Source organism: Pelophylax lessonae (assembly GCF_965119305.1).
Source record: "Pelophylax lessonae genome assembly, chromosome: 6".
Taxonomy (NCBI): Eukaryota; Metazoa; Chordata; class Amphibia; order Anura; family Ranidae; genus Pelophylax; species Pelophylax lessonae.
In genome coordinates, this window is record NC_138773.1 from 234397052 (window position 1) to 234409254 (window position 12203).

At 43.3% G+C, this 12203-nt stretch overlaps 1 protein-coding gene across 4 annotated transcripts in view; it reads left to right on the forward strand.

Annotated features, from left to right (window-relative positions):
• Positions 1 to 12203, forward strand: part of NCKAP1 (NCK associated protein 1) — a 248857-nt gene that overhangs the window by 223856 nt on the left and 12798 nt on the right. For all 4 annotated transcript variants that reach the window (XM_082260288.1, XM_082260289.1, XM_082260290.1 and 1 more), the window contains one exon: positions 4637 to 4730. In XM_082260288.1, coding sequence (XP_082116414.1) covers positions 4637 to 4730 — 94 coding nt within the window. The remainder of the gene's footprint in view (positions 1 to 4636; positions 4731 to 12203) is intronic.

The window sequence follows — 12203 nt, forward strand, 5'->3', positions numbered from 1 at the left end:
TACCTTTTGACTTCTTTTGTCCAGCATTCTGACTGGTTCAGTGGTCTCTCAGGACTTGCAGGCGCTGGCTGGGCCTGATTGTGTCTATCTTTCGAGGCGGTTCGGTTTGCACAGTTCCACGCAGGCACATTGTACACAAGCTTTTGCAGGCAGCTGTTTGAGAGGACTAGTCTTCTTTGAGGGGTTGTGTTTTTTTTTTTTTTTTCTTCATATGAGCTTCATGTTGCCTGGTTGGCTAGGTTTAGCCTTTTGGGAATTTTTTCTGCTGTTTCTTCCCACCCCTCATGTTTAACACTGCTTTGGGACTTCACAATGGTTAATAAGATTCTGGAGCTGTGTACGTCAATGAACGAAAGAGAAAATTTGGATTTTTGGCTTACCGTAAAATCCTTTTCTCTGATGTTCATTGACGGACATAGCACCCACCCCTCTATTGAGTGTTTTTTTTTTTTTTTTTTCTTCTGACACTGCTTGCAACTAAACTGAAGTTGGAGTATACCCCCAGTGACTGCTCCATAGGCGTGGTAAAGCTTTTTCCTGCCTAGTGTCCTACTCCTAGGGGGCAGCATAACCCAGAGGCCAAGAAGATTCTGGAGCTGTGTCTGTCGATGAACATCCGAGAAAAGGAATTTACGGTAAGACAAAAATCCAATTTTCTCTTTCGCTTATTGACTTACACAGTTCCTGATCTTCATGACTATTGGGTTATACTGCCCCCTACAGGAGTAGGACACTAGGCAGAAAAAGAATCTGGCTACGCCTGTGGGCAGTTTTAGGGCGTAAACTTCCCCTCTCTGCTATAGTTTATCTCTGGTCCTGGCAATTTTTTCTTTTTTAGATGGAAATTTTTCTCCTGTTTTTTTTTTTTTCTGTGAGATCTACAATCAACTGCCAACAACTGGGCGACAGGCTGGATAATCTAGATCCAGTGGTTCATGACAGGTTTTTGACGGTGGGAGCCCCTCCTTATCCCCTGGTGCTGACTCCTGGATGTTTTTATTTCCTGATCGCTGCACGTGGAGTGCAGATTATCCTGGTGGCTGCAGATGCCTTTTTCTGCTGGATAGGGAGTCTGGTGGGGTTCTCTCCCTCTCTGCTGAGGATCGCTTGGTGCCTGGCGACCGGGTGGTGCTGCCATCTGTCTCAGGTCCTGAATTTCATTCGGCCGCCGTGGACATGTCTCCCTGCTGGGTCTGCAACCACGCGCCCGGAATCCTCAGATAGGGAGGATGATTCCTCCACATATGCAACCGCGCACAAAAAAGTGCTGGTGGAAGCACTGATTGTATCTGTGCATGAGACCTTAAAGATGTAGGATGCAGCTGTGATGGAGGGGCAGGTTCCCTTTAGCACTCAAAAGCCTATTAGAGTGGCAAAGGGGTTTCCTTTCCCCACCTATTTTGACAGAATAATCACTAAAGTGTGGGGACAACCAAAGCGTCCCCTTGAGGTCCCTAAGCGATTTTCTAGGCGTTACCCCTATGAGGAGTCCCTTATTAGGAACTGGACTGTTCGACCAGTGGTGGACCCTCCAGTTTCCAGACTGAACAAGGCAACCATGATTCCGGTTGAAGAGTCCCGGCCTTTAAGGATCCAGCTGACAGGAAGGCAGAGGCTGTGGCTGGCAATATGTACACTCTGGCTATTTCGGTACTGAGGCCTGTATTTACCATTGCCCTGGTGTCGCATACTCTGACCGAGTGGGCTAAGCTTTTACGCCATGACCTGGAGGGAGAACAGCTCCCCCCTGCCTTTGTTGAGCTGGCGCTGACCAGCTGGTCCAGGGGCTGCCGGTTAATCTCTGATGCCTCTTTGGGTGTGACTCCCCTAGTGGCTCAGCTCTCTGTTTCGGCAATGGTTCTTTGCCGTATCTTTTGGCTTAAATGCTGGTCTTGAATGCGGGTCCCACCCTTCATGTTTAACACTGCTCTGGGGTGTCCCAATGGTCATGAAGATCAGGACCTGTGTCCGTCAATGAACGAAAGAGAAAATGAGATTTTTGACTTACAGTAAAATCCATTTCTCTGATCATTGATGGACCCAGCACCCCACCCCTCAGTGGAGTTGTAATTATTCTGACACTGCTTGTAACAAAACTAACCATAGCAGAGAGAGGGAGTATACCCCCTTGGACTGCCCATAGGTGTAGCCATATTCTTTTTCTGCCTAGTGTCCTACTCCAGTAGGGGGCAGTATAACCCAATGGTCATGAAGATCAGGAGCTGGGTCCATCAATGAACATCAGAGAAATGGATTTTACGGTTAGTCAAAAATTCAATTTTTATTTTATTTTTTTTTCTAGTAGGGGGGTACCTTTTTCGTGTGACATACCTGCTCCTACTTCCTTAAAACTTACCTAGGTGAGGATAAAGTCACCTTGGGCCACATTCACCCAATCCCTGCAGTAATGTCACTTGTCCCTGCATACTGTAGGGCCAGTCTTCCTGCATCATGAGATTGGAGGCTGGCTGTAAATCATCAGGAAATCAAAGCTGCCTCCCTATAATCTAAGATGATGGTGCAACCCTAATAAGAATCTGCTGAGGGAAAGATGACGCTGGACTCCATGCTACAGCTTGTAGTCAGTTGTAGTCAAGTTAATGGAATCACTCCCATAAAGAAGGATCATTGATCACGTAAAAATACACAACTTCCTGACCCCAAACCAGCATGGCTTTACTGAGAGCAGATCATGTCAGATTAATCTGATTGAATTTTTTGACTAAATTCTCAATATTTTGGACCTGGGTGGTGCTGTGGACATAGCATATCTTGAATTCAGCAAGGCATTTAATACAGTTCCACATAATGATCTAATATAAAAGTTGTTATAAGCTGGGCCTTAACCCTTGGGTGGTTCAGTGGATATGCAGTTGGCTAAAGGATAGATACCAGAGTGAGGTTGTAAATGGGTTCACTCAGAACAGAGACCAGTCACTAGTGGTGTACCACAAGGCTCCTTACTAGGTCCTGTTCTATGAAAGTGATATAACTAAAGGTTTGTTGGGCAAGGTATGTCTTTTTGCTCATGACACAAAGGTGTACAATAGAGTTGATATCCTTGGAGGTGTCTGTAACCTGAAACATGATTTGGCATTGCTGAAAGATTGGTCAAAGCAGTGGAGACTGCAATTCAATGTAAAATACTGCACCTAGGAAAAGGAGTCCCCTGAGAGAAAGTACAGCATTGGGGGTACAGTGTTGGCCAGAATTACAGAAGAAAAATATTTGGGGGTACATATTTCACATGATTGCAAAGTGAGCAAACAATGTGACCAGGCAGTGGGGAAAGCAAATAGAGTTCTAGGATGCATTACTAGAAGGATCACTAGCAGGAAGGAGGTTCTGATTCCTCTATATAGATCTTTAGTGAGACTTCATTTGGAATACTGTGTCAAGTTTTTAAGACCTCACATACAGAAAGATATTCATAAAATAGAAAAAGCCTAGAGACGGGTAACAAAAACGGTGAAAGGTTTGGGGGATAATATCTATTAAGAGCGACTTCAAGAACTTAATATGGACAGTCTGGAGGGAAGAAGGTAAAGAGGAGACATAATTGAAACCTTTTAAATACATCAAGGGTGTAAATAAGGTTCAGGAGGCCAGTTTTTTTTTTGTTATTTCAATATGAAACCAAAATCAAGGACACTGGGACGTGACCTAAAAATAACTAGAGGAAAGTGCAAAACTAATCCTGGAATTTAGTATTATTTTACTGAAAGGGTAGTTAATGCTTGGAATAAACTAGCAGCAGAGGTAGCGAGACAGTCTACAGTAAATGGCTTCAAACATGCTTTGGACAAACCTAGATCTATAGTCAGACAATAAAGTAATAAATAAAATTAAAATAAAATGGGAAGACTAAAGCCTCGTACACACGCGTCGAAAATCGGCAGGGAATTTTCGTCCGACGACCGATCTGCCGATTTTCGGCTTGTTAGTATGATGCTTCCGACAACCAAATCCGACTTTTCGGCCAAAAAAAATCTGGTGTCAAATTTTTGTCCACCGTCAAAACACGGCTGATTTTCGTGCAGTCAGTACAAATTTCGACAGCGAAAAATCTAATGAGCAAGACTGGGCATGCTCAGAGAAGAAAGAACACAAAGAAAGCAATCCAACACATGACATCACTTCAGAAGTAGAATTTTGTCGGGAGAGAAAATTTGTGTGCAGTCTAGGCACATTCCAACAAAACACCACTCTGGACAAAAGACGGACGATCGGTCGGCCGATAATCGTTTCATGTGTACTAGGCTTTAGACTGCTCAGTCTTTTTTCTGACGTCACCTTTCTATGTTTCTACTGCAAGTTTTTTTTCCTTCAAAGCACAGCAGGTAGAGTATTTGTAGGTGCGGTTTTTTTTAACCCTGACATTCTTCGTAATCATCTGGAGAGCAGTATATCCTTGCAGAGTGCTGAAAGTGAGACCATTTATTTTATTTACTTGCATGCACTGGAGAACTCCTAAGTGGAACCTGGTTACTATGAGCAACACATTCTTTCCTACAGTTGTTTGTGAAATATGGATACAATTTTTAAAGATGCTGGAATGAAAAACCATAGCTGCACAGCTGGATATGGGCTGCTTGGAAGAATAACTATATACGACTTCTGTTTTCCTTTTTTGAAGGTTGCAATGAATGTGTATGAGTTGTCATCTGCAGCTGGATTGCCCTGTGAAATTGATCCAGCCTTGGTCGTGGCATTATCCTCCCAAAAATCTGGTATGTCTTATAGGTTGATGATTTATTTAGTTTTCTCCTAGCATAAAACTGTACTGTTTTTAAATCTTCTGAGACTATTAGTTACACGCTTACTTTACAGGAATTTAAAAACACAATGGATTGTTTGAAAATGTTTTTGCAACATTACAGGCAACTAGTGATGAATGTACCCTTCTAGGCATAAAGTAAACCTGTCACAAATGGCAATGAGCTGGGTTTTGGTCCTGAAATAAGTGCAATCCACACTGAGCATATGATGAAAATGTACAGTGCCTTGGATCCAATTGCTTTCAGAAATCACCTAATTAGTAAATAGAATCCACCGGTGTGTAATTTATTCCCAGTATAAATACAGCTGTTCTGTGAAGCCCCCAGAGGTTTGTTAGAGAACCTTGGTCATCAAACTGCATCATGAAGACCAAGAAACACACCAGACAGGCCAGGGATAAAGTTGTGGAGAAGTTTAAAGCAGGGTTAGGTTATAAAAAATGTTTCTAAGCTTTGAACATCTCATGGAGCACAGTTCAATCCATCATCCAAAAATGTAGAGAGTATGGCACAACTGCAAACCTACCAACACTTAGCCATCCACCTAAGCTAACAGGCTGGGCAAGGGGAGCATTAATCAGAGAAGCCAAGAGGCCCATGGTAACACTGGAGGAGCTGGAGATTACATGTACGTGACTATTTGGTTATGCTACCACCTACAGGTGTATGAACGCTAGCCAAAAAAAAGGCAGAAATCCCCGTCCTTGCATAACCAGCTTAGTTAAGCCTCAGTTTTTTTTGTTTTGTTTTTTTTTCATCCTTGAATTGAAGCACCTCTGTTTCTTGGAATATTTCCTGTAGTAAGCTTGGTTTCCATAAGTCCTGGCCCGTTCATTCCCCCCCCTTGTTGGAGTATTAGGAGTAGGCTTAACCCAGGTAATCTTTATGGCCTAATGGTCAAGAGGAACTGTACCCAAATCATGCATAAAAAAGCGGGGAAGGCTTGTAATGTCTGATCCAGTTCTGGATCCTATGGGCACCATTCTCCAGGTTACATAATATCCAGTGACCTTGATAGCAAGGAGCTATACAGGTCCAGGGCAGTGATCCCCTCAAAGGCGAGTTGATTCCCTGAAAGCCCTGTGGGGCCTGCCCGCCATGATGGTTGAATGTTTGGCCCACAGGCCCTGCAGCTATTGACAAAGTTTATGCCTCTTTATTGACAGTCCTCAGTATGTCCTTAGTGGCCTAGTGCAAAAGGGGTTGTCCAGTAAAGCACACGCACAATTTTTAACCGGAAGCTGGACATAGTGCTGGACATAGTACATATACATTACTGCTTCCTGAGCCTTCACAACCTTGGGATCCTGTTATACCACGCTAAAGGGCATCGGTCTGCTCAGCACAATTCTGCCTACAAGCCCTGCTCAGCAGCCGCTGCAGATACTCGCTACTCAGAAACAGCTAGTATTTATATTTTGTCTATTAGAGGGTGAGTTCCATGCAAATGTTCAGACATAGACTGACACTTCTTTCATCTGGGCGGTCATTTTTCTAACATCATCCTGGATCTACCGTATTCACGCATTCAAGATGACCATTCTCCCAAAGATTCTTCGCTTCTTTCCCTACCTATCCGTGTCCCAGTGTTCTATCTGCGCTACTCCAGAACAGACTCCTTACCTTCATCTGGGCAAACAAGTGCCCCAGGGTCTCCCGCTCCTCATTATATGAACATAGGCTGCAAGGCGGGTTGGGCGTTCTAAATATTGCAAAATACTATCAAGCAGCCCAAATCTCTCAACTCACCATGCTCCATGCCTCCTCCCTCTGGGTTCTCCTAGAGGTGCCTAACTGCATGCCGGTCTCTATCTCCACCTTACTGTGGCTTCCCCCTAAACTGTGACCCCCCCCCTTCTGTTAGCCCCCTAATGACACACTGTCTGAATTCATGGGACTCTCTAAGGTACTCGGATAAGCTCATGTCTCCTTTCCTACCACTACACTCTCTTAAATAACCCCATGTTCCCAGCTGGCTTAGAACAACCACATGTATTCTTGTGGTGGCCGCCCATGGGTTCTTACAGGTTCGTCATTTTCTTGGTTCCCGCACTTTCCCACATGGTCTTCGATCCAAGAGACCCAATGAGGCTCCTCCAGCCGAATTCTTCCATTCTATTCAGCTGTGCCTGTCTGGATAACCTTCCCCAGGATTTATAACACCTTTCCTTATCAAATTACTGCCTTCGAACACACCTGCCTGCACTGTCCAGGTGCCCGTGGCACTATCTCTATGATCTACTCCTCACTCACCGCCAGCAGCACCTCTACCTCCCTCTATGTGATTAAATGGGAATTAAACCTGTCCCCCATCGATCTTGCAGACTGGAGTAAAGCCTAGTCCAGCATAACAAAGTGCTCCTTTAACACAGCCATGTTGGAGGCAGCTTATAAGGTCCTACGCTGGTACTGGGTCCCAGCCTGCATTGCCAAGTCAGACCCATCCTACAGTGATGAATGCGTCTGGGGGGGTGTGGTCAGCGAGGAGATGAAATGCACGTATGGTAGTCCTGCCCCCGCCTCGTGGGATTTTGGTTCAGTGTCTTTGGACTCCTGTCTACCCTCTTCACCGTACCTTTCCATAAGGACCCCAAACTTGCATTGATCTATTGTCCAATTCCGGGCCTCTACTCTTACCAGCAGAAAGTTTCACGCATGTAGTTGATGCGCATGTTCTTGTTTTATTGGATTTGGAGTTGTCCTGGGATGTGGATGGAAACATCACTTCTAGGACACACTTCAAAGAGACTGCTGGCAACTCATATTTACATCACAAAAGTTGCCATCTGCCGAAGTGGAATGAGAATATACCTCTCAGCCAATTCTGCAGGTTGCGCAGGAATTGTACAGACACTTCAGAGTACCTGTTGCAGGCAGATATACTTAAGAAAAGGTTCCTAGAAAAGGGTTACCATGAGGAACATATTAATGAGGCCATTGATAGGTATATGACAGGTGGTGATAGTAGGAGGACTGAGGGTAAGGGGTAAGAACTTTGTAATGTCCGGTTTATCACCAAGTTTACCAATCAACATTGGGCTGTTAAAAGAGCCATCCAAAAACATTGGCCTATCTTAACACAAGATTCAGGCAAGTACTCCCAAAAAAACCTAAGGTGGTCTTTAAGCGGGCAAGAAGTGTTAGAAATATTGTGGCACCTAGCCAAATCAAAAATAAAAAACAGCAGTCAGTGAAAAATATCCCTCAGTTTCTGAATATGGTGGGCTCCTATAGATGTAGACTTAAGCCTCGTACACACGCAACGATTGTTGGCCGACCGATCGGCCATCTTTTGTCCAGTGTTGTTGGGTTGGTTGAAATGTGCTCTAGACTGCACACAAATTTTCTCGTCCAAGAAAAACCAACTTCAGAAGTGATGTCGTGCTGGTTAACTTTACGTGTGTTTTTTCTTCTCTGAGCATGCCCAGTCTTGCTCATCTGATTTTTGTCTGCCGAAATCTGTACTGACTGACGGAAAATCGGCCGTTCTGTTGACAGCCAACAAAAATTTTATAGCATGCACACCAGATTTTGTTCGGCCGAAAAGTAGCAGTCAGTTGTCGGAAGCATCATACTAACAAGCCGATGATCGGACGGTGGCCGAAAATTCACGGACAACAATCGTTGCGTGTGTGCGAGGCATTAGGAGGTGCATGGCCTGTGTTTTCATGCACCATGGGAAAAAGAACTTCACCAACAAAGATGGGCGGGTATATAACATCCAACAGTTTATTTGCTGTAGCTCCCAATTTGTTGTATATGGTCTGAGGTGCCCATGTGGATTGTTCTACGTGGGTAGAACAGTCAGGGCTATGAGAACTAGGTTTGGTGAACATCGCCGGCTTATAGAACAAAAGAAAGATAAGCATAGCGTCCCTCGTCACTTTTGCCAAGTACATGGGGGCAGTACGGAGGGGCTGGAGTTGTTCGGCATTGAAGCCATCCCTATGACATTATTGGAGGGCAAAAGGTTTTCGAGTTTATGCATGCGCGAAACCTATTGTATTTTTACGCTTAATTCCATGTCCCCCCGAGGGTTTGAATGAGGATTTGGAGGAAGGCACTCTCATTTAGTTTCATTTATATGTGTGGGTATGTGTAATTCTTTTACACACTTAGTGTATACAGTGCATTGCGAAAGTATTCGGCCCCCTTGAACTTTTTGACCTTTTGCCACATTTCAGGCTTCAAACATAAAGATATAAAACTGTAATGTTTTGTGAAAAATCAACAACAAGTGGGACACAATCGTGAAGTGGAATGAAATTTATTGGATATTTCAAACTTTTTTAACAAATAAAAAACTGAAAAATTGGGCGTGCAAAATTATTCAGCCCCCTTAAGTTAATACTTTGTAGCGCCACCTTTTGCTGCGATTACAGCTGTAAGTCACTTGGGGTATGTCGCTATCAGTTTTGCACATCAAGAGACTGAAATTTTTGCCCATTCCTCCTTGCAAAACAGCTCGAGCTCAGTGAGGTTGGATGGAGAGCATTTGTGAACAGCAGTTTTCAGTTCTTTCCACAGATTCTCGATTGGATTCAGGTCTGGACTTTGACTAGGCTATTCTAACACCTGGATATGTTTATTTGTGAAACTTTCCATTGTAGATTTTGCTTTATGTTTTGGATTATTGTCTTGGAAGACAAATCTCCGTCCCAGTCTCCGGTCTTTTGCAGACTCCATCAGGTTTTCTTCCAGAATGGTCCTGTATTTGGCTCCATCCATCTTCCCATCAATTTTAACCATCTTCCCTGTCCCTGCTGAAGAAAAGCAGGCCCAAACCATGATACTGCCACGACCATGTTTGACAGTGGGGATGGTATGTTCAGGGTGATGCTTTTACGCCAAACATAACGTTTTGCATTGTTGCCAAAAAGTTTGATTTTGGTTTCATCTGACCAGAGCACCTTGTTCCACATGTTTGGTGTGTCTCCCAGGTGGCTTGTGGCAAACTTTAAACAACACTTTTTATGGATATCTTTAAGAAATGGCTTTCTTCTTGCCACTCTTCCATAAAGGCCAGATTTGTGCAGTATACTACTGATTGTTGTCCTATGGACAGAGTCTCCCACCTCAGCTGTAGATCTCTGCAGTTCATCCAGAGTGATCATGGGCCTCTTGGCTGCATCTCTGATCAGTCTTCTCCTTGTATGAGCTGAAAGTTTTGAGGGACGGCCAGGTCTTCGTAGATTTGCAGTGGTCTGATACTCCCATTTCAATATTATTGCTTGCACAGTGCTCCTTGGGATGTTTAAAGCTTGGGAAATCTTTTTGTTTCCAAATCCGGCTTTAAACTTCTCCACAACAGTATCTCGGACCTGCCTGATGTGTTCCTTGTGCTTCATGAAGCTCTCTTCGCTTTAAACGGACCTCTGAGACTATCGCAGTGCAGGTGCATTTATACGGAGACTTGATTACACACAGATGGATTCTATTTATCATCATTAGTCATTTAGGTCAACATTGGATCATTCAGAGATCCTCACTGAACTTCTGGAGAGAGTTTGGTGCACTGATTGCCCCATTTTTCAGTTTTTTATTTGTTAAAGTTTGAAATATCCAATAAATTTCGTTCCACTTCATGATTGTGTCCCACTTGTTGATTCTTTAAAAAAAATTACAGTTTTATATCTTTATGTTTGAAGCCTGAAATGTGGCAAAAGGTTGAAAAGTTCAAGGGGGCTGAATACTTTCGCTATATATATATATATATATATATATATATATATATATATATATATATATATATAGACACACACACACAGACATCGACACAATTCTAATCTTTTTGGCTCTATACACCACCACAATGGATTTGAAGTTAAACAAACAAGATGTGCTTTAACTGCAGACTTTCTGCTTTAATTTGAGGGTATTTACATCCAAATGAGGTGAACGGTGTAGGAATTACAACAGTTTGTATATGTGCCTCCCACTTTTTAGGGGACCAAATGTAATGGGACAGATTAACAATCATAAATTAAACTTTCACTTTTTAATACTTGGTTGCAAATCCTTTGCAGTAAATTACAGCCTGAAGTCTGGAATGCATAGACATCACCAGACACCGTGTTTCATCCCTGGTGATGCTCTGCCAGGCCTCTACTGCATCTGTCTTAAGTTCCTGCTTGTTCTTGGGGCATTTTCCCTTCAGTTTTGTCTTCAGCAAGTGAAATACATGCTCAATCGGATTCAGGTAAGGTGATTGACTTTGCCATTGCATAATATTCCACTTCTATCCCTTAAAAAACTCTTTGATCGCTTTCGCAGTATGCTTCGGGTCATTGTCCATCTGCACTGTGAAGCACCATCCAATGAGTTCTGAAGCATTTGGCTGAATATGAGCAGATAACATTGCCTGAAACACTTCAGAATTCATCCTGCTGCTTTTGTCAGCAGTCACATCATCAATAAATACAAGAGAACCAGTTCCATTGGCAGCCATACATGCCCACTCCATGACACTGCAACCACCATGCTTCACTGATGAGGTGGTATGCTTTGGATAATGAGCAGTTCCTTTCCTTCTCCATACTCTTCTCTTTCCATCACTGCAAGTTGATCTTGGTCTCATCTGTCCATAGGATGTTGTTCCAGAACTGTGAAGGCTTTTTTAGATGTTGTTTGGCAAACTCTAATCTGGCCTTCCTGTTTTTGAGGCTCACCAATGGTTTACATCTTGTGGTGAACCCCTCTGTATTCACTCTGGTGAAGTCTTCTCTTGATTGTTGACTTTGACACACATACACCTACCTCGTGGAGAGTGTTCTTGATCTGGCCAACTGTTTTGTGAAGGGTGTTTTCTTCACCAGGGAAAGAATTCTTCAGTCATCCACCACAGTTGTTTTCCGTGGTCTTCCAGGTCTTTTGGCGTTGCTGAGCTCACCGGTGCGTTGTTTCTTTTTAAGGATGTTCCAAACAGTTGATTTGGCCACACCTATTGTTTTTGCTATCTCTCTGATGGGTTTGTTTTGTTTTTTTCAGCCTAATGATGGCTTGCTTCACTGATAGTGACAGCTGTTTGGATCTCATATTGAGAGTTGACAGCAACAGATTCCAAATGCAAAAAGCACACTTAAAATGAACTCTGGACCTTTTATCTGCTCCTTGTAAATGGGATAATGAGGGAATAACACACACCTGGCCATGGAACAGCTGAGCAGCCAAATGTCCCGTTACTTTTGGTCCCTTAAAAAGTGGGAGGCACATATACAAACTGTTGTAATTCCTACACCTTTCACCTGATTTGGATGTAAATACCCTCTAATGAAAGCTGGAAGTCTGCAGTTAAAGCACATCTTGTTCCATTTCCAATCCATTGTGGAGGTGGAGTTGTATAGAGCCAAAAGTATTCCCAATATTTATGGACCTGACTGTGTATGTATGTGTGTATATATATATATGACACGTATACCTATATAC